General features: G+C 35.7%; 1 protein-coding gene across 11 annotated transcripts in view; it reads right to left on the reverse strand.

Annotated features, from left to right (window-relative positions):
• Window positions 1-23,040, reverse strand: part of MYO9A (myosin IXA) — a 258,450-nt gene that overhangs the window by 132,844 nt on the left and 102,566 nt on the right. For all 11 annotated transcript variants that reach the window (XM_019968212.2, XM_019968211.2, XM_019968209.2 and 8 more), the window contains 3 exons: window positions 20,569-20,703; window positions 12,635-12,756; window positions 5,956-6,097 (listed from right to left, as the gene is read on the reverse strand). In XM_019968212.2, the coding sequence (XP_019823771.1) occupies window positions 5,956-6,097; window positions 12,635-12,756; window positions 20,569-20,703 (399 nt within the window). The remainder of the gene's footprint in view (window positions 1-5,955; window positions 6,098-12,634; window positions 12,757-20,568; window positions 20,704-23,040) is intronic.

The raw sequence follows: 23,040 nt of genomic DNA on the forward strand, positions 1-23,040 counted from the left end.
GTTATCTTTTACTAACACAGTTTTCCCTTGAACAACATGGGGGTTAGGAATGCTGCCCAAAACCACAGCTGAAAATCCCCATATAACTTTACAGTCAGATCTTCATAGCATCTACAGTGCTGCATTTGAGGATTCAGTTGATCATGGATCACACAGTACTGCAGCATCTATTTACTGAAAGATATCTAGCATAAATTGTTATTCAGTCGTTCAATAGTTTCTGACTCTTTGCATCCCATGGACTGCAGCACGCCAGGCTTCCCTGTCCCTCACTATCTCCTGGAGTTTGCTCAAACTCATGTCCATTGAGTCGATGATGCCATGCAACAATCTCATCCTCTGGCACCCTCTTCTCCCCCAGCCCTCAGTCTTTCCCAGCATCAGGGTCTTTTCCAATAAGTCAGCTCTTTGTGTCAGGTGGTCAAAGTACTGGAGCTTCAATTCAGCATCAGTCCTTGCAATGAATATTCAGGGTTAATTTTCTTTGGGATTGACTGGTTTGATATCCTTGCTGTCCAAGGGACTCTCAAGAGTACTCTCCAGCACCACAGTTCAAAAGCATCAATTCTTCGGTGCTCAGCCTTCTTTATGGTCCAAATCTCACATCCATATGAGACTACTGGAAAAACCATAGCTTTGATTAGGCGAACCTTTGCTGGCTAAGTGACTGTCTAGGTTTGTCATAGTTTTTGTTCCAAGGAACAAGAGTTTTTTAATGTCATGGCTGCAGTCACCATCTGCGGTGATTTTGGAGTCCAAGGATATAGTCTATCACTGTTTCCATTTTCCCCCCAGGTATTTGCCATGAAGTGATGGGACCAGAAGCCATGATTGTAGTTTTTTGAATGTTTAGTATTAAGTCAGCTTTTTCACTCTCCTCTTTCACCTTCATCAAGAGGCTCTTAAGTTCCTCTTCTCTTCAGGCCATTAGGGGGGTATCATCTGCATATGTGAAGTTGTTGATATTTCTCCCAGCAGTCTTGATTTCAGCTTATGATTCATCCAGCCCGGCATTTCCCATGATGTACACTGCACAGAAGTTAAATAAGCAGGATGACAATATACAGCCTTGATGTACAAATTTTCCAGTTTGTTATGATCCACATAGTCAAAGGCTTTAGCGTAGTCAATGAAGCAGATGTTTTCCTGGAATTCTCTTGCTTTTTATATGATCCAACAGATGTTGGCAATTTGATCTCTGGTTCCTCTGCCTTTTCTAAATCCAGCTTGAACATCTGGAAGTTCTCAATTCAAGTACTATTGATTTAAATACCATCTTGATTAAAGTACTAGCTTGAAGGATTTTGAGCATTACCTTGCTAGCATGTGACATGAATACAACCGTGTGGTAGTTTGAGCATTCCCTGGCATTGCCCTTCTTTGGGATTGGAATGAAAAGTGACCTTTTCCAGTCCTATGGCCACTGCAGAGTATTCCAAATTTGCTGGCATTTTAAGTGCTGCACTTTAACAGCATCATCTTTCAGGATTTGAAATAGCTCAGCTGAAATTCTATCACCTCTGCTAGCTTTGTTCGTAGTGATGCTTTCTAAGGCCCACTTGACTTCACATCCAGGATGTCTAGCTCTAGGTGACTGACCACACCATTGTAGTTGTATGGGTCATTAAGACCTTTCCTGTACAGTTCGGTGTATTCTTGCCACCTCTTTTTAATATCTTCTGCTTCTGGTAGGTTTATATATTTTCTGTCCTTTATTGTGCCCATCTTTGCATGAAATGTTCCCTTGGTATCTCTGATTTTCTTGAAGAGATCTCTAGTCTTTCCCATTCTATTGTTTTCCTCTAATTTCTTTGCATTGTGCACTTAAGGCTTTTTTTAATCTCTCCTTCCTATTCTTTGGAACTCTGCATTGAGATGGCTAGATCTTTCCCTTTCTCATTTGCTTTTCGCTTCTCTTCTTTTCTCAGCTATTTGTAAGGCGTCCTCAACCATTTTGCCTTTTAGCATTTTTTTTCCCCCTTGGGGATGGTGGTCTTGATCACGGCCTCCTATACCATGTCACAAATCTTTGTCCATAGTTCTTCAGGCACTCTGTCTATCAGATCTAATCCCTTGAATCTACTTGTCACTTCCACTGTATAATTGTAAGGGATTTGATTTAGGTCATACCTGAATGATCTAGTGGTTTTCCCTACTTTCTTCAATTTAAAGTCTGAAGTTTGCAATCAGGAGTTCATGATCTGAGCCACAGTCAGCTCCTGGTATTTTTTTTTTGCTGATCGTATGTAGCTTCTCTATCTTTGGCTGCAAAGAAGATAACCAATCTCATTTTCGTATTGACCATCTGGTGATGTCCATGTGTAGAGTCTTCTCTTGTGTTGTTGCAGGAGGGTGTTTGCTACGACTGGTACATTCTCTTGGCAAAACTGTTAGCTTTCCCCTGCTTCATTTTGTACTCCAAGGCCAAACTTGCCTGTTAATCCAGATATCTCTTGATTTCCTATTTTTGCATTCCAGTCCCCTATGATGAAAAGAACATCTTTTTTTGTTGTTGTTGTTCATTCTATCAGGTCTTATAGGTCTTCACTGAACCATTCAGCTTCAACTTTTTTGGCATTAGTGATTGAGACACAGACTTGTATTACTGTGATGCTGAATGGTTTGCCCTAGAACAGAGATCATTCTGTCGTTTTTGAGACTGCATCCAAGTACTGCATTTTGGACTCTTCTGTTGACTATGAGGGTTACTCCATTTCTTGTACGGTTTCATGCCCATTTGAGTAGATATAATGGTGATCTGAATTAAATTCACCCGTTCAAGTCCATTTTAGTTCACTGATTCCTAAAACATGGAATCTCCTGTTTGACCACATCCAATTTACCTTCATTCATGGACCTAACATTCCAGTAGTATATGCAGTATTGTTCTTTATAGCATCAGACTTCACTTTCACCACTGGACACATCTCCAACTGTGTAAAAGTGGACCCCCACAACTGAAAACTATGCTGTTCAAGGATCATCTGTATTATTTTCAGTTATTTTTAAAGGAACTAACTTTTAGTTTTGCTCATTTCTTTTACTATATGTCTGCTTTTTATTGCACTGACTTCTAGTCTTTGCTTTATTATTTCCTTCTTCTAGTTTAATTTGCTGATTTTCCTTACTTACTGTTTTGCCAACCAGTCTTCCTTTCTAACATATACTTTTATTAAAGTTATAAATCACTGCTTTAAATGCATCTTACAAGGAGGGTCCAGGATGGGGAACACATGAGAAATAAAGGTTTTTTATAAAAATAAATAAATAAATAAATAAATGCATCTTACAAATTTTGATACATTATATCATTAATGTTCAGTTTAAAATATTATCACTTGTGATTTCTTTTTTAACTCAGGGATTACATAGAAGTTCACTTAATTTATAAACACCAAAGAGTATCTAATTATCTTTATGATGTGCCAATTAGGTCAGTTATTTAGCAGTGCTGCTCAATTTTTCTGTTTTTATTGATTTCATGTCTCCATATTTTGTTATTACTGAAAGATATGTATGAAAATCTACAACTTTAAGGATAAACTTGTCTAGCTCCCCTTTTAGCCTGAAGTGAAGTCATCAGGTACATATAACTTTTGATTATGTCTTCACTGAAACAAGCCCCTTTTATAAGAAGTGTGCTTCTTTGTCTCTAATGATACTTGTCTTAAAGCCTACCTTGTCCAGTAACAGTGTAATTACAGGAACTTTGTTTTTGTTAGGGTCTGCCTAGTGTTGTCTTTTTCCCATCCTTTTACTTTCAACCTATCTGATAATAAGAATGAATGAATCACAGACATAAATGCATATATTGTATGATTCTATTTATCTGAAATTTAGTAAGTTAAAAAAAAACACTAAGGATAAAAAATTACAGTCACGTTTACCTCTGGGTGGGGGAGAATGAGCCTGGAAGGGGTATGAGAGAAATCTGGACACTTGAGATTTCTGCATTTTATATACCTTGCTATATGATTTTATAGGTCAAGATTTTTTTGTTTTAGACTTTATTTTTATATATTGAGATGTAACTGACACACAACATTAAAGTATATAAAATATTAATACTGATTTGATACATTTGTAAACTGTAATATGATTACCATTTTAAAGTTAACAAATACCTCCATTATGTCATACAATCATCATTTTTTTGTGGTAAGAACATTTAAGATCTAGTCTATCTTAGAAACTTTGAAGACAGTGGTATAATCACAATGCTAACTATAAACACAATGTTTACTATAATTATAATGCTGTACATCAGAACTCCAGAAATTAACTGCAGGTTTTTATCCTTAGCCAGCCTCTCCTCAACTCCCCCACCCACTAATAAGCACCGTTCTACTCTGCTTTTCTAAATGTGTACCTAAAATCTGTTCCTTCTTGTCTTTTCCATCTCAGAAAATAGCACCTAAAATTCACCCATTAGCTATACCCAGAAGTCAGTTAACTATAATCCATCAACAAGATTTACTCATTGCAGCTCCAAAAATCTCTTATAATCATTTAGATCTCCTCCATCTCTACTGCCACCTCAGGGGTCCAGTTTACCTTAATGTTTCATTGATCTCCCAGCTCCCAATCTCTCCCTCTGCTAGTTTTTCTCCTCTGAGAAATCAATTTTTAAAAACACATAACATATTCTCTGCTTAAAATTTTTTCATGGCTCCTCATCAGAATTTCAGCAAAAACCAAACTCCTTTAACTTGGTCAAGAAGCCCCAAAGAACTAAGTTACTGTCCATTCTCTACATTGATTTCATGCCGCTATCTTCCTTGATCACTATAATCTAGTAATGCTGACCTGTTTTCAATTATTTTAACATACTAAATTCTTTTCTATCTCATGGCCTATAAGATTCACCATCCCAACCCCTCACCAAGGTCACATTTACTTCAGACCATCTCTCAAAATTTGAGTTTTGAAGGAGGTGTTCATTACCTACAAATTAAAAATCGACTAATTCACTACTTTCTCTCATAGAACCTATTCATTAATTTATACACCAAGATCATGTCAGCTAATTAATCACTAGATCATTCTAAACACAAATGTCAGACTCTGTGCTTTGTGTTTAGAATGATCTAGTGATAAATTAGCAGCACAGAGTTTGACATGTGCTTCATGTTTTAATAAGTACTTCTTGAATAAATGAATCAGTGATGAGTGAATGAGTGGTCTTAATTCTGACTCTCACCTCAAGATCCAGAAAAAACATATTGCTCCACAATATTCCACAGCATCACTACCTCGCCTAGAAATTGCCATCAGTATCAGGCTTAAATATCAAATGGTTGAAGGGTTCCTCAATTACAAACAAGGGATGGGCAAAATTATGAAGATTCCTTTCTGCAGGAGTTAAGTCTCAACATATTCATTAGGAGCTCAAGCTCACAAATATCCAAAGATACATGAGGACATGAGGCCTCATGGATGTAGAGAAGAGAAAAACTCAACCAGCCATACATAGATGAACTAGTGGGTTTCAGACATACCAATGGTATCTATTCTTGCAGATCTAAAAAGGCTATTACACTTCCGTAATAACCTATATGAAGAAGGAATCTGAGAAAGAATGGATACATGTATACATATAGCTGAAGTGCTTTGTTGTACACCTGCACACCTGCTGTACAGCTGAAACACAACATTATAAATCAACTAAACCCCAACATAAAAGTCAAATTTAAAGAATTAAAAATAAACAAGATAAAAAAGCTATTACATTTAGAATGGATTGACATCAATTTTAGCTGCAGGAAAAAACCAATAAAACCATCAGCTAATGACAGAAGAATACTGCAAAGAACAGTATGAATTTTGGTATCATCCTTATAAAATTTCTCCCATTGTTACTGACCAACTACAAAGAAAACAGTATAATAGGGATGGTGATAACAGTTAAGAACACTCCTCTGTCCTAAAGGCTTATTCAATGAGAAATTTACTGACCTTTACCCCATACTTTACTTTCCCGGCATAATGCTTTATGATGAAAGCAGGCTCCATCACAGCTGGAAATTCAATGTAAGAATTCTCTTCATGTTGGTGTTTAAACTTGTCCAGCAGTGTTTGATTTGTAGCCTGTGGAAAACTAAATTAAAAATAAAAACAAAAACACTAAAGAAAGATGCAGCAGTTAATAAAGTATTTTTTTAATAATTATAATTTCATCTAACAGATTTAGCAAATTAGAGAGTTTTCACTTAAATAAATTCTCATAACAAGCTCAGAGGAAATGGACATCAAGTTGCCAACATTTGCTGGATCACTGGAAAAGCAAGGGAATTTCAGAAAAATATCAACTTCTGCTTCATTGACTACACTAAAGCCTTTGACTGTGTGGATCACAACAAACTGTGGAAAACAAGAGATGGAAATACGAGACCATCTTACCTGTCTCTTGAAACAAACAAGAGTTTTTTGTTTGTGAGGCAAGAAGCAATAATTAGAACCGGACATGGAACAAAGGACTGGTTCAAAATTGGGAAAGGAGTACAACAAGGCTGTATATTGTCACTCTGTTTATTTAACTTCTATGCACGGTACATCATGGGAAATGCCAGGCTAGATGAATAACAAGGTGGAATCAAGACTGCTGGGAGAAACCTCAAATATGCAGATGACGCTGTCCTAATGGCAGAAAAAGAAGAACTAAAGAGCCTCTTGATGAAAGTGAAAGAGGAGAGTGAAAAAGCCCCTCTTAAAACTCAATACTGAAAAAACTAAGATCAGGGCATCCAGTCCCATCATTTTATGGCAAATAGAAGGTGAAAAAGTGGAAACGGTGACAGATTTTCTCTTCTTGGGCTCAAAAATCACTGCAGATGGTGACTGCAGCCATGAAATTAGAAGATGCTTGCTTCTTGGAAGAAAAGCTATGACAAGCCTAGACAATGTATTAAAAAGCAGAGATATTACTTTGCTGACAAAGGTTTGTCTAGTTAAAGATATCATTTTTCCAGTAGTATGCATGGATGTGAGAGTTGGACATAAAGGCTGAGCACCGAAGAACTGATGCTTTTGAACTCTGGTACTGTGTCCCTTGGACAGCAACAAGATCAAACTAATCAGTCCTAAGGAAATCAACCCTGAATACTCATTGGAAGGACTGATGCTGAAGCTGAAGCTCCAATACTCTGGCCACCTGATGTGAAGAGCTGACTCATTGGAAAAGACCCTGATGCTGGGAAAGACTGAGGGCAGGAGGAGAAGAGGGTGAAGAGGATGAGATGGCTGGATGGCATCACTGATTCAATGAACATGAACTTGGGCAAACTCCAGGAGATAGTGAGGGACAGGGAGGCCTGGTGTGCTACATTCTATGGTGTTGCAAAGAATCAGACATGACTTAATGATTGAACAACAACAAAACAATCTGAAAGATGAGTGAAAAAAGATTTAGTATTCCTATTTTGTATATGAGAGCTCAAAAGTTGTGATTTGCCTAACACATACTATGCAAGTATCAGAAATAAGAAAATTAACTCAGGTTTTTAGATGTTTATCTTGGGTCACAGCGTGCTGCACCGTAAGACTCAAAGGATAATAAAAACCAAATCACATGTTGCTTGGGTTCAAGAACTTGCAAAAAGGGAATGATCTCTCAGGTTGGACAGGTCCTTTAAATCCAGGTTAATTTTTTTCATTATAAATTAAGTAGTAATTTTCTTACCTACATCAGTTACTGAATGTTTTTATATTATACCTATTATTCTTTCAAATACACATCAATAGATTTATACTCACTGATGAACATTTCATATCTGGGAATCATTCAAATAATATTTATTAAGAAGTAACCACATAATAGTAGTAGCTATTTAGTGGATAAGTTGTATCCAACTCTTTGCGACCCCTATGGACTAGAGCCCACCAGGTTCCTCTGTCCATGGAATTTCCCAGACAAGAATACTGGAGTGGGTTGCAATTTCCTTCTCCAGGGATATTCCTGACCCAGGAATCAAACTCCTGCATTGGCCAGGTGGATTCTTTACCACTGAGCCACAAGGGAATACAGTATAATACTAGCAATAATAGTAGTACAGACATATAAAACTTTAGAACAGAAAAAAAAAAAAAAAAAAATCATTAGTGGTTGGGAATAATGTAAAGATTCAGAGGATACAAGAGGCAATTACAAGCTATATTTCAAAAGTTTGGTAGGAGTTTCAAACAGAGAAAATAATCACTGACCAAAAAAAAAAAGGAGAGGTCAAGTATATTTCAGAGAATAGTTTCATTTAATAGTACTTGAATAATAAAAAATAATGTGATGTGAGATATAAAGATGTTGAATACAATATCTAATGCACTACAATGATTCCAATACTACAAGAAAAATGGTTAATTACATAGTACCTATTGGAACCAGGAAGGAGAAAGGTCTTTGATGTCAGATAGTCATTGCCTACATTACAAATTCTGTCTGTGACCTCGGGCAAGCTAGGTACAACCTTCTTTAGGAACTGGCTTGTTAATCCATAAATGAGTAGAATGAATGATAGTGCTAGAAGAATTAAATAACACTAGCAAAAATACCTAACATTAGTTGACATCCTATAGGGATGATACAAATTAACCTACTTTTTCATGTTAGCAACACCGCCATTTTCCTAGTCAACTGAGGCCTGCTTTTGCATCAAACACTATCCCTTCCTCTAGGCTTTTCCCTCCTTCCCAGAACTCTAAAGCCATTCCAGAACAGGTTACAACTCTTGAACAATTTCAGAGAATACAGCAACAGCCTTTATAGTAGCCTTAGTGATTCTAATTTTACCATGTTTCATGTCACCAAACACAACTATCAAAATAAATTTTCCTACAATGTGCTTTTAATGGTGTGCCTCCCCTACTTTAGAAAATTGAAATCCAAGCTCCTAAGCCCAGACCAACCCAACTTCTGCAAACACATCTGTCACTACTCTACAGCAGCATGCTTCTTTTCAGGAAGGATGTTCATCTCATTATTTCTACCTAAGGTCTACTTGCCTTCTAATCCTCTGAGTCATTAAAAAGCTTGTGATTTGTTTCCTTTTTCTTGGATAAATAATGGAAAAAATTAAATGTTTCCATTTAAACTTCCTTTATTAAAACCAATGCTAATTTTCATGTTTATGGGACATTTATATTGTTTATTTACATTTTTTGCCCATTTTAATTGATACATTATTTCTTTTTTTTTTTTGATTGGAAGATAATTAATGAGAACAAATATGAGGGCAGTTTCTATTCCAAATAAGGAAAGATGGGGGAAAAAAAACCTTTCCACCAGTCCTGCAGTCAATAAACAATTGTGGATACATACTACATAATTAAGCAAAAGAGCCTGGAACAGAGACCAAGTAGACATTATCATGAATTTCAAAACTCTTCATCTAATGTTTCCCCAAAGACTACCTGCAAGGGTAGCCTGAGATTAGTGTTTCTTTGCACTAATCTAAGGCTACCCCAACTAAGGAGTTTTTAAAAATACTAATGCCTGGACCCCATCTCCTGTGATTCTACTGAATTGATGCTAGGCCAGTGACAAAGTACTATTTATAAGTTCCCCAGGTAATTCTTACGAACAAGCAAGATTGATAAAATGTTGGCCTAAATGAATGCTCTGATTTTTAACTCCAGTTTGTTAAATAAAACGCAGAGTCTGGTCAAGAAGTCTGGGACAGAAGTGTGAGACTCTGTACTTGTAACAACCTTTACGATGACGCCAGTGCTGCTGTCAGCAGGTCACACTGAGTACTATGGGAAAGACTAGTAACACTCTTAACTTTGCTTACACCATTCCTCCTTTCTAAACTCCACACTGAATCCTTTAGAATCTAATGTATAAAATTTGAACAGCTAGCAGACAAGACTAAACAAGAATTCTAACTTCCAACATGTGCTCCTAAAGCACTACAAACACACTGACTGAAGCAGGAATACCAGGAAGGATATTTCATGTAATATATCCTCTACAGAACAAAATATTTTCAGAGGAAAAATACTCAAAGTGATTTCAAAAACAGCTCTTTCCAAATGACACTAATTTATTGTCAAGTCCTCTTCACTGGTACATGAAAGAGGGAAAACATTTCATGTCTTTGCATCTTCTAGGAAGTTAAAACAGAGACACAAAGCTGGCTAATTTATAAGGAAAGATAACAGGATTAACTTAAAGCAAGGGAAATAATACTACGGTTTATTAAAAAATTTTATGGAGTTGATATAGAAGCACAATTGAAGTGGCAATCAAGAGGTTATTCAGTCCAATCTCCTACCTGCAAAAGTACCTTGATAGATGATGCAAAATAATTACTATAATGGAAAATTCTACTACTTTATGAAGCAGCTGCTAATCAGTTCTAATGATTAAAAAGCTCTTTCTTATATTGAGCCAACATCTGTCTTCCTGTAATTTCTGGACCTGTGGCTTAACTCCACAAGCTTCTGGGTAACAGCAAAAAGGTGACATTCTTTTCACTGGGAAATATCTACATTTCTGTGAGGTAGCAACTGACCAAGTAAAGATGGTCTTTGTATAACATAGTAAGATGTACACTCAATGAAACTTTGCTTAAAGAATAACAGACAAGGCCCCTTTGCTCTATTCATGTTTTAATTATATATCCATAGCTTATTTCCTGCTCACAACCACTGTAAGATATAGAGTAGACAGCATTATAATTAATCATCATTATTTCCTTTTTGCATGCAAGAAAACTGAGGACTAAGGATATTAAGAGATTTGCTGAGGGTAGTTAATAGAGCTGGAATACAACCCTGAACTTCTGACATCACAGTCTAAGCATTATGGTAAAGCAAATAAGGACAATACTTCAAAGCACAAGCTCATTACTCTGTTCTCCGTAGCTCATGTTTGTTTTGTTTGGTTTATTCTTGTATTTTGATTTTGCTTGTATACTAGTTTTTTATATACCAGAGAAGATGGGGCAGGGGGAAGGTGAAATTGGTAAAAGGGATCAACTGTATGGTGACAGATAAAAAATATACTTTTGGTAGTCAGCACATACTGTAGGGTATACAGAAGTAGAAATATAATGTACATATGAATCTTATATAATGTTATAAACCAATGTTACTACAATAAAAAAGGAAAACAAAAGTTCAAGTAAAAGACAAAACTAAAGCTTCTTATTCAGAAATACCTGGTGGGTTTGAATCTCAAGTCCATCATTTACTATACATATGATCTTTTTCTCAAATTGCTTAAATTTTCTTGTTCATAAGACATCTCAAAATAACTGCTTATCATTTCAATATCTACAATGGTTCTCCATACTAAATATCAAAATCACCTATGACACTTTCTAAAATAAAATACATCAGAATTAAGGCATGCAAGCAGAGTTAAGAACCACTAACTTCAAAATTTTATAAGAGATAATGTATGTTTTGGGAAATATAGAGCAATACAAGAAACATTTACAACTTTGCACATAAAATTGAAATGCTTTTTGCTGAATTTTAATTCATTTAGATTAATGGAAATAGACTAATGATGGAAGGGCAGATATAATTGTTGGCAATATCATTTCCAATATATTTTGCAGCTCTGCCATATTACTTTATAATTCTATGCAGCAATTCTGTGAGTTTATGGAATATTAAATGGCAATAACATACAACTTACCATACATATCAGGATATTCTTAAAGTAGGTGCCTTTAATAACTAAAATGAACAATCAGTATAAACTTTAGATTGTCCTACACAAACCTGGTATACAGTCATCCTACCTATGAAAGTTACTACTTAATATTTTATATCTTAGTTTAATGGGTATAGTATTAAACAAGGAATCAAGTGACCTAATTCAATTTCTAAATATTTTACTAAAGAGTCATGGAAAACCAACACACTCTCCACCACTTTGGTTTCTCCAGTTCTAGATTTGCCATCTCTTAGAATAATTAAACTATAATACTTTCCAGAGCACTGAGAACATGGTGGAGGATGCTCCATGAAGCTTTATTTCTGCAACATATATATTTAAGTTTGGTCAGGCTTCCCTGGTGGCTCAGAGGGTAAAACATCTGCCTGTAATACGGAAGACGCAAGTTCAATCCCTGGGTCGGGAAGATCCCCTGGAGAAGGAAATAGCAACCCACTCCAGTATTCTTGCCTGGAGAATCCCATGGACAGAGGAGACTGAGGGGCTACAGTTCATGGGGTCGCAAAGAGTCTGACACAACTGAGCGACTACACTTAGCTTACCTAACTTATACTGAACAGTGTTACCAAGGGATGGCAAATATCTAACATATGTGGTCACTAAAAACTTGCACAGCCATGGCAGATATCACAAATCTATTATTATATTCTTTACCACTAAGCAAGAAAACTGCAAACACATCTCATATGTAAAACTTAATTCAATAAGAAACACAAAACAAAAAAATATATACCAACAATTGAACATCAAAGTGACTTTGCAGAAGAAATTTGGAAAAAGTCAAGGAAAAAATGAGTTCAGTAGTGAAGTCCATCCAATTTTCTTATAAACACACAAAAAAATGCATACCAGGGAAACTTTTGCTCTTAATAACATTAAGAAGAAAGTTTAGGGCTTAAGAAGACATGAAAAACTCACATGGCCAATAACAAAACTGAAACGAATCATACTCACTTGCTTTCTTCATCCAAAAGATGGAGCAGACCTGTTGGTTTCTTGCTAATAAGATTTATGCAACAGGTATTATCAATGTAGTCTATATTGTGCCAGCTGATACCTTCAGTTCTATATTCCTCCTAGGAAATACAAATTAACAATTTATTCATCTTGCAGAAAATAAAAGGTATGTGAGAATAAGGACTAAAAAGTTTTTACCAGGATTAAAAGAATAGACTAAACTTTGAAAAATCATTAATCTACACAATGAAAGAAATGTATATTTCAGTTTCATAAAATTGTGATATAGTATATGTCTATTTTCTTTTAATAGTACATGCAACCAAATTTTCTGATTAGAATCCTATTTGTGATTCCATTCAGATGGAAAACTAAGTGTGATTTGTTTTAGCTACACTATCTGATGACTACACTATGGAAAAATGTAAAACGAAAAAGACTAATTTCTCCCACACAACTTGAAGCCATCAAAAAGAACTATTGGATCATCAACAGTGAATATAATGAAACAATGTCTGAGAAAAATGGAAAACTATCACCTCCAGTGATCACTGATAAAAATCATATAGAATTCGTACACAGTGAACTTTGACAAAATAAACAGAATAACTTTCAAAAGGCGGGGGCAGAGGAGTTTCCCCAATTCCAAGACTAAACTCAAAGCTCACACACTGAGTAACCATTCAAAACTCTCTTATGAAGCCCCTACTGTTCCTTCTTTAACATCTACACTGGGAAATAAATATTCTTTTATTCATCTCTGTGATGCTTTTACTTTTACTTTTTAAAGTGTCAGAAAGATGATTCTGAAAATAAAGAAGGTTCTACACTGAATGATATTTAGGCATCAAATTAATATCCTGTTCATCTGATGGTTTTAGTATTCACTGATTATATTTGCATACCTCTCAGCAAATACAGTGATTTTGTGAAACAGTGATGTTAATAATTGAATCATTCTTTCTGTATTATCATTATCCTGTAAGGAAAAGTGGACCCTCGTATAAACTAGTTACTCTAATTGTAAAAAGTAAGTGCTAACTTAGTCCTTCCCCCTCAACAGTTTCACAAGCAAGTAATGCTATATAAGGTCACCCCCAAGCAGTGGTAAAGCTTTTTCCCTCTTCCTTTTCACAGCATGGATAAACAGCATACTAGATAGTGTAAGCACATGGATTTTTATATTCTTTACTAGTATTTCAAAATCCCTTCCCATTCCAGTTTCCCAACGGTGATTCAGATCCTCCTGCTCAAAGTTAACTATTATCCTAACTTCTATACCTCTGACAAAATCCACCTCTTTATAAAAATTATATATATATAGAACCATGCAATACATATTCTTTTGATCTGGCGTTTCTTCTGTTACTCAACATTATGTTTCAGAGAAACATCTATGTTGTCAAACGCATCTAAAGTACATGCATTTTAATTGCTGTAAGACGGGTAGTGGAGTACATTTACTCATTTATGCATTGTCTAGGCTGCTTTCTCAAAGTAATAGCAGAACTGAGAGCACATGGCCTCCAAAACCCAGAAGACTGATTTACTTATACTTTTTTATAGAAAAGGCATGCCAAAATCTGCTACAGAACATTAACTCTCAAATTTTAATATACAACAGAATCACATGAAGAGCTTGTTAAAAAAAGAAGCCACAAACTCAGAATGTGTGAATAAGAAAGTTTGGGGTAGTGCACTTGGAAGGAGTGCCTAGGTGATACCGATTGTACCAGTAGGGATAGGAGAAGAATAACTAACTCCTCAAGAACCAATGATATATTTATATACAATACATTCATCTACTGGACTATTGATGGACATTACACTCATTTCCAATTTTGGCTATTAAAAATAAGGGCATTATGTACATTTCTGTACAAAACTTTTTGTAAGCATTTATATAGATTTGGAGAGTGAAACCGCCGGCTTATAAAGTACAAACATATAAACTCAGAAGATACTGCCAAACAATTTTCTAAAGTGGCTGTACCAATCTATGCACCCACCACCAGTGTATGAGACTTCCCAGTGCACAGTATTTTTCTAATACCTGCATTGTCAGTTTTTTTCATTTTAGTCACTCTGGTGAATGCCTAGAAATATTTAAGTATGGGTTTAATTTTATTTTCCCTAAAGACTAATATGGAGAAGGTGATGGCACCCCACTCCAGTACTCTTGCCTGGAAAATCCCATGGATGGAGGAGCCTGGAAGGCTGAAGTCCATGGGGTCGCAGAGGGTCGGACACGACTGAGCGACTTCACTTTCACTTTTCACTTTTATGCATTGGAGAAGGAAATGGCAACCCACTCCCATGTTCTTGCCTAGAGAATCCCAGGGATGGGGGAGCCTGGTGGGCTGCCGTCTATGGGGTCGCACAGAGTCGGACACGACTGAAGTGACTTAGCAGCAGCAAAGACTAATAAATGAAATATCTTTTCCTATGTTTACTTTCCATTTGGATGTCCTCACATGCCTACATTCATGATAAAAATTCTTAGAAAACATCCTTGCCTTGTTCTCAATCTTAGGAGGAAATCATTTAGTCTGTTTCCATTAAGTATGATATTAACTGTTGGTTTTTTGTAAATGGCCTTTATCAGGAAGTTCCCTTCTATACCGAGTTTGCTAAAGGTTTTGTTTTGAATAAGACTGAGTATGTAATTTTATCAAACGCATTTTTATATTTTTATTGAGAACACCATGAATTTTTTTCTTCTTCTGCTTTGTTAACAGATGAATTAAACTGATTGGTGGTCAGATGTAATACACACCAGAAAAAACTCCAGTTGGTTCTGATATATTATCTTTTTGCATATCTCGCTGGACTTAGTTTGCTAATATTTGTTTAAATATTAGCAAACTGAAAATTTTCTAAACAAATATTAGAAAACTGAAAATTCCCACTTCTAATAATTTTCTTCACAGATCTAGGTTATCTTGGCTCCCCAAAATATGTTTAGAATTGTCCCCTTTTATCTATTCCACATAAAAATTTATGTTAAACTGAAAATACTTTCACCATTTATGTCAAACTGAAAATACTTCTCTCACCATTGGCAGAATTCATCAATGGTGCCATTTTGGCTTACAATGTCCTTTACGGAAAGAATTTAATTACATATTCAATTTCTTTAACAGTTACGTAATTTTTTTGGGGGGTTGAGCTGGGTCTTCATTGCTGCACACAGGCTTTCTCTAGTTGCAGCAAGTGGGAGCTACTCTCTAGTTGCCGCGTGTAGGCTTCTCATTGAGGTGGCTTCTCTTACTGCAGACCGTGGGCTCCAAGTGCCCAGGTTCACTAGTTGTGGCACACGGGCTTAGTTGCTCCATGACATGCAGGATCTTCCTGGACCAGGGATGGAACCTATGTCCCCTGCATTGGCAGGTGGCTTCTCAACCAAAGGATGGCAAGGGAAGTTCCAATAGTTAAAAGATTTGAACTTTGGTTTTATCTGTGTCAACACAGTTTTGAAAAGTTTTTTCTCATATTATTTGATAAGTCTACTTATGGACATAAAGTTGTTTAGTGTATTCTGTAACTTTTTAATATGTATAGGATATACAATGATATAGTCTTTATCATTGGAATTCTGGCTATTTATATCCCTGTCTTTATATGTCTCTGTCTCTTTCCCAGTAATTTCTTGAGGCTTTTATAAATGTTATTGGTCATTTCAAAGTATTACTTACGTTTCACAGCTTATGATTTTTGTTGATCCCTTCCCATAATATATTTGTTTTCATTTTTATTTATTCTATTATTTCCTTTTGCTTAGGTTTCTGAGCATTTTCAAATGTGTTAAATCATTGCTCTTCAATCCTAAAATGTTCTGACAGCTATAAAATTTTCCTCTAGTTAAATCATTAGTCAAATTTCTTCAGTGACTAAAGTACATCTTTAGACACAAGTTTTAATATTTAACATATTAGGTTCAATATGTTCTCTAATTTTTTCAATTTCTAAGCTATTTAGAAATTTCTTAACTTTTAATCATAAAGTATTTTCTAGTTATCTTTTTGTTGTTGGTTTCTGATATAACTTTACTATGGTTTTGAGATCTGTGTGATTTCAATACTGTGAAATTTCCAAGGCACTTTCAGGAGTCTTCTCTATCATCGCAGTTCAAAGGTGTCAATTCTTTGGTGTTTTGCATTCTTTATGGTCCAGCTCTCAAAACCGTACGTGACCACTGGGAAGATCACAGTGTTGACTATACAGACCTTTGTCAGCAGAGTAATGTCTCTGCTTTTCAACACACTGCTTAGGTTTGTCATTGCTTTCCTGCCAAGAAGCAACATCTTCTGATTTCATGGATGCAGTCACCATTCACAGTGATTTTAGAGCCCAAGAAGAGGAAATCTGTCACTACTTCCACCTTTTCCCTTCTATCTGTCCTACAGTATTGGGGCCAGATGCCATGATTTTAGTTTTTTATTAATATTTAGTCTTAAGTTGGCTTTTTCACTCTCCTCTTTCACCCTCATCAAGAGGCTCTTTGGTTCCTCTTCACTTTCTGCAGTTAGAGTGGTATCATCTGCATAAAATCTGAGGTTGTTGATGTTTCTCCTGCCAGTCTTGATTCCAGCTTGTAACTCATCCAGCATTTGCATTCTTAGGGCTTCTCAACATGTGTATATTGGATTTTTTTGTTTTTTGTTTTAATTTTGGAAAATTATCAGCCATTGTTTCTTCAAACATAGCTTCAATCCTATTCTCTCACTTTCACATATGTTTTTCCAGAATTCCTGTTACACATGTTAGATCTTTTCACTATGTCCCATATGCCTCTTACAATATTTGTATTTTCCGCCTTTATTCATCAAGCTGGTATTTCTTCTGATCTATCTTCCAAAGCACTAATTTTCTCTTAAGTTATATCTAATTGTGAAAAATTAATATTATGTTCTTCGTTTCACCTACTTTTTAGTCCTAGATTTTCCTAAATTTAGGATTTTTTTTTAAGTTTGCTGTTCTTTAATAGAATTATCACTTTAAAAAATTTCTTGAAGCCATTGTTAAAGTTCATGTTTGATAAGATCATTATCTGAATCCCCTATGGTAGTCTACTGTCTCACTTCTCTTGGTTTTTTCTCTTGTTGGTTTCCTTCCTTGTATGTCTTAAACATCTCAGTTAAAAACCTGAATGCTCGCACGTGAAAAAGTGCAGAGATAACTTTAGTAATGAGATGATCTCTTTCTCCATCAGAGACTGAATTTGCTCTTAGCAGGTGGCTAAGAACACTGGAAATTCTACACTGTTTTAACCCAATCAGGAACTGAAATTATTTTAAACTGAGCTTTAGCCCCTATAATGCCTGCCTGCTCTATTTCTGCTTTGGTGGTTGGCTTAGTCACTGAGTCATGTCTGACTCTTGTGACCCCACAGACTGTAGCCTGACAGGCTCCTCTGTCCATGGGATTTCCCAGACAAGAATACTGGAGTGGGCTGCCATTTCCTTCTCCAGGAGATCTTCCTGACCCAGGGATTGAGCCTGGGTCTCCTGTATGGCAGGTGGATTCTTTACTGACTAAGCCACTGGAAAAGCCCTATTTCTGCATTACCTTTATTATAAGATATAACCCTTTAAGGTCTTCAAGCCTCTGGGACTTGCCGAGGAGCTCCTCTTTTGTTCTTTAATCTGGACAAAATCCTTTTTGGAAGCCTTCTACCAGAAGAGAAATGTCTCTAGCAACAAAGCATTTCCTGAATGCTGAGTTCATCTCCCTAGATTTCATGCTTGCGTATCTGAGCCCTGTAAAGCTTCACTTATTTGAAGGTACTCCAATGCTTTCAATTATGTTTTGTTCAGTTGTTTTACTTTTTAGATGTTCTGTAAGGCAAGTTTGGTCAAAATTTCCTAGTCTGATATCCCCAGAAGAGGAACAGACAAAAGAACAACTCACTAGATTATGAACTCAATAATAAGATTCTTCAATTCTAAACTGTTTATCTTCAATGCCTAACAGTGCCTGAAATATAACTGACTCCCTTCAATACATCTTCCACAGTGCCAATTCAAATGTTTGCTGCTACTGCTGCTGCTAAGTCGCTTCAGTCGTGTCCGACTCTGTGCGACCCCATGGTCGGCAGCCCACCAGGCTTCCCCGTCCCTGGGATTCTCCAGGCAAGAACACTGGAGTGGGTTGCCATTTCCTTCTCCAATGCATGAAAGTGAAAAGTGAAAATGAAGTTGTTCAGTCATGTCCGACTCTAGCAACCCCACGGACTGCAGCCCACCAGGCTCCTCCGTCCATGGGATTTTCCAGGCAAGAGTACTGGAGTGGGGTGCCATTGCCTTCTCTGAAATGTTTGCTACACATACTTCAAATAGCTCCCCATTCTCTAACAGAAAAATTCTAATCTTCTCTGAACAACTATCTGATTGAGACTATCTCATCAAACTTATCTCCTTTCCTGCCCACATCCTTATATCCTGTATTTTTGCTACACTGAATCATTTCCAGTTCATCAAAAGTGCTCTGCTATTTTATGCCTCACAGTTTTAAAGATATTATTATCTTTGTTTAAAATATCTTTTCCCCATTGACAGTCTGGTGAGCTCAACTTTCTATTCAAAACTCTATTTCAGAATCACTCTATTCCTAGGAAATCTCTGCAGACTTTCAACAAATTCTAATAAATTTCATCCTTTCTATCACTACTTTACCTTATATTTGATTTTAGTACCTATCATCCTGCATGGCATTTATTACATATTTCTCCCATCTTAAATGCAAATGTATTAATTTTGGGCAATAATTAGAAGTGAACTTCAGTAATTAAAATTATCAAAATGTTTCCTCCCAAAGCATCTTTGGTATATTTTTATTTCTATCACTTAATGGTAAGCACTACATGTTAGGTGATATTATAAAAAATAATACTATCTTTTAACAGTGGTGCTTAAACAGTTGTGCTTAAAGCCAAGATAGAGCAAGCCCCAATGACAGGAAACTGTTGTGATTTTCTGTTCATTTCTTTTCTTCATTATTTCCTTTCAGTTGAGTGTGAACCCAGCTTCTATTTATGTCTTCAAACTTAACTTCTGGGCCATAAACTCAACTTGTTACTAAATTTAAATCTGGCTTAGAAAAAGAATCCACACTTTCAACCCTGCAGTTACCCTAAGAATTCTCATGTAAACTGATGGCTTACTCTTTCTATCCTAATTCAATCAATTTGACCATCTCATAAAAGATATGTAGTTACTCAATTTGGTCTCTCTATACTGTCCTATCTCTTTGTATCCACATTCTAAGCTGATTTAAGATTCTATTAATAAGCTCCTCTATCCCATCCTTGAACTAAGAGATCAAAGGAATCAAACAAGCATACTTAATATGACACACTGTGACCAAGGCCACAAAAGCAATTAAAAATCAAAAACATCAACAAAAATCAAAACAAACCCATAGATCTTTTCATTCAAAGGTTCCATCAAATAAACACATATTACTGATTCTACTTAAGGCCTTTTAATTAAAACAGAAAACCCTGTGTGATAAGGCCCAAAAAACTATGCTCTCATCTGTCATTTGCTTACACTAATATGAAGACAATAATATCTTTATTGAAATCAACATTTAAAATACTTATCATGACTATGACTCAAAAAATTTATGTGGTGTATATGAAGGTACAGGTTGGGGTTCAGGGAATGGGGAAGGGGTAAGTGAACACACATTCACATCCTCACACATGTGTGTGCTCAGTCACTCAGTTGTGTCCGACTCTTTGTGAAGTCATGGACTGTAACCCGTCAGGCTCCTCTGTCCTTGGGATTTTCAAGGCAGGAATACTAGAGTGGATTGCCATTTCCTCCTCCCGGGGATCTTCCCAACCCAGGTATTGAACCCACATCTCCTGCATTGGCAGGCGGATGCTTTACCACCAAGCCACCTGGGAAGCCCATTTAGGTACTCACTTGCTCCAATTTAAAGATATGCTGATTAAAGTAGTGTTGTAAACGTTCATTAGCAAAATTAATACAGAACTGTTCAAAGCTATTATTTTCATAATCTTCAAACCCAAAAATATCAAGAACACCAATGGACAAAGTCTGTGAAAAACAAGAAAGAAATTATGGTTAAAAAATGATGCTTAAATTTATTTCATGAACTTATATTTCACTATATAAGTAACAAAATGTTCAAAGTTCTTCAATAGCAGTAGATGAAAACTTGAGGGGACCCAGTGGTCAACCAAAATATACTACAAATAAAAAAATTTTAGTTCTCTTTATCTTCATCATTTTATCTTAGTTATAAAAATATATCCAAAGTTTTAACACATGTAATTCATAGATTACTTCACAGAAATGTACAAAGCAGAGTTAAAGACTTGTTACCTCAATACCACAAATCTCTAAAACCCCAGAGACAAGGGAAGGGGGGGAAAAAAAAAGGCTATTGGAAAGTCAGAAGGTTAGTAAAGTAAAGCTAGGTTAATCCTGGGTATGCCTGGTTCTACCAAAGGATCATGCAAATTTTCCTAGTTTGACTTCTCTATCCCAATAAAATTCTGCTTTAAGATAAGCTAACAAGCATATTTCTTGTCTTACACAGGCTAGAAATGAAACTGGATATCAAACATTGAAAATTTTTTTATCAAAAGAAGTCATACAAGATTTATGACAGTAACTTAAAAAAAAATTTATGACATTAAACAGTTCTAAAAAGATGACAGCAAACCACTTCATCATCCTCAATTTCTGCTCCCTAAAGTCAAAAACACTCAAATCTTTTCAGTTGCTTGGTACACAATAGTATAATATAGTAAAAAGTGTTTATTCTTCTATTTCTTGATATTTCACTTCCAGAAACAATCTTCTAACTTCTTGCTAAGGATGATGAATATTCAGTTCTAACACCCCAAACCATTATTCTTCCCACACCCCATCTCATGCTTAAAATAGAGTTGTATGACAGTTGTGATTAAATGAAACAATTTTTCTCCACTGGTGCTGCAAGATACTGGGCAGACTGATATAATGAGCGATAAATAGCAAGAGACTGTTAAAAGTCTCCATTAAGAGTATTTTGTTTGATTACTTCTGCTGACTAATTCTATGCTATGCTATGCTAAGACACTTCAGTCGTGTCCGACTCTGTGTGACCCCATAGATGGCAGCCCACCAGGCTTCCCCGTCCCTGGGATTCTCCAGGCAAGAACACTGGAATGGGTTGCCATTTCCTTCTCCAATGCATGAAAGTGAAAAGAGAAAGTGAAGTCGCTCAGTCGTGTCTGACTCTTAGCGACCCCAAGGACTGCAGCCTACCAGGCTCCTCCGCCCATGGTATTTTCCAGGCAAGAGTACTGGAGTGGGGTGCCATTGCCTTCTCCGATTGACTAATTCTAAGCCCTTACAAAAAGCAGTGAAAATAATGATCTTCAAAAGAAATCAATTTGGTAAATTAGATTAAAATTGAAATCAATTTCCTACTAGTGGACTTAAGGCATGACATGATCATATAAGAGCAATTGTATTAATAAATTTAAGATGGTAGGATTAAGTAGACATTAAGTAGACAAAGATGACATTGCTATTTGGCCTGAAAAGGTAGACTATTTCATAAAAGTTGTTGGAAAATAAAAATGGATTTGAAAAGATTAAAGGTAAATATCTAAAATCTACCATGTTTATAAATTCGAACAGGGGAAAAAACATAAACATAATTGTGAACACAAACATGAACATCGAAAATTAAATTCTGAAAGGATGAGAATAAACATTCATATTTTATAAACTTGGCCTAGACGAGCCCTTCCTATATAAGAAAAATCAACAAATAAAACCTAGGGCAATAAAGTAAAATAATGACAGATTTAACTGGGGACAAACCTTTAAAATATATAGGCTTAAAAACATAATACAAACAAATCTTAAAAATTAAGAGAAAATATTTGCACTATATATCAGAAACTTTGTCTCTGCAATATCCAAAATGACTTGTAATAAAATGACAAATAAGATAAAAATAGCAAAAATATATAAAGAAATAATAAAGAAAAGAAATAGAGAAAACATGAGAAGATACTTGACTTTCATCTAACACTGAAACGATTCGTAATCCCCCTTATCAGATTAGCAAGATGAAAATACTGATAATATTCAACTGAGTTAAGTTACAGGGAAACAGGCACTTTCATTCATCACTAACAAGGTGTTGTCTTTTTTGAAAAGCCACTTAGCAGTAGCAACCAAACTTTTTAAATATATATGTATCCTTAAGTCCAACAATTTGAGGATTTTATCCTAGAGAAATTGGCACAAAGAATATCTGTTACATAATCATTTATAACAATAAAAAATGTATTTGAATGGGGTAATTTATGCTACATATGCATATTATATAGTTACAATATTAAAAATAATGAGGTCCAGATATATATCAAG

The sequence above is a fragment of the Bos indicus genome, chromosome 10 (genome assembly GCF_029378745.1).
Source record: "Bos indicus isolate NIAB-ARS_2022 breed Sahiwal x Tharparkar chromosome 10, NIAB-ARS_B.indTharparkar_mat_pri_1.0, whole genome shotgun sequence".
Taxonomy (NCBI): domain Eukaryota; kingdom Metazoa; phylum Chordata; class Mammalia; order Artiodactyla; family Bovidae; genus Bos; species Bos indicus.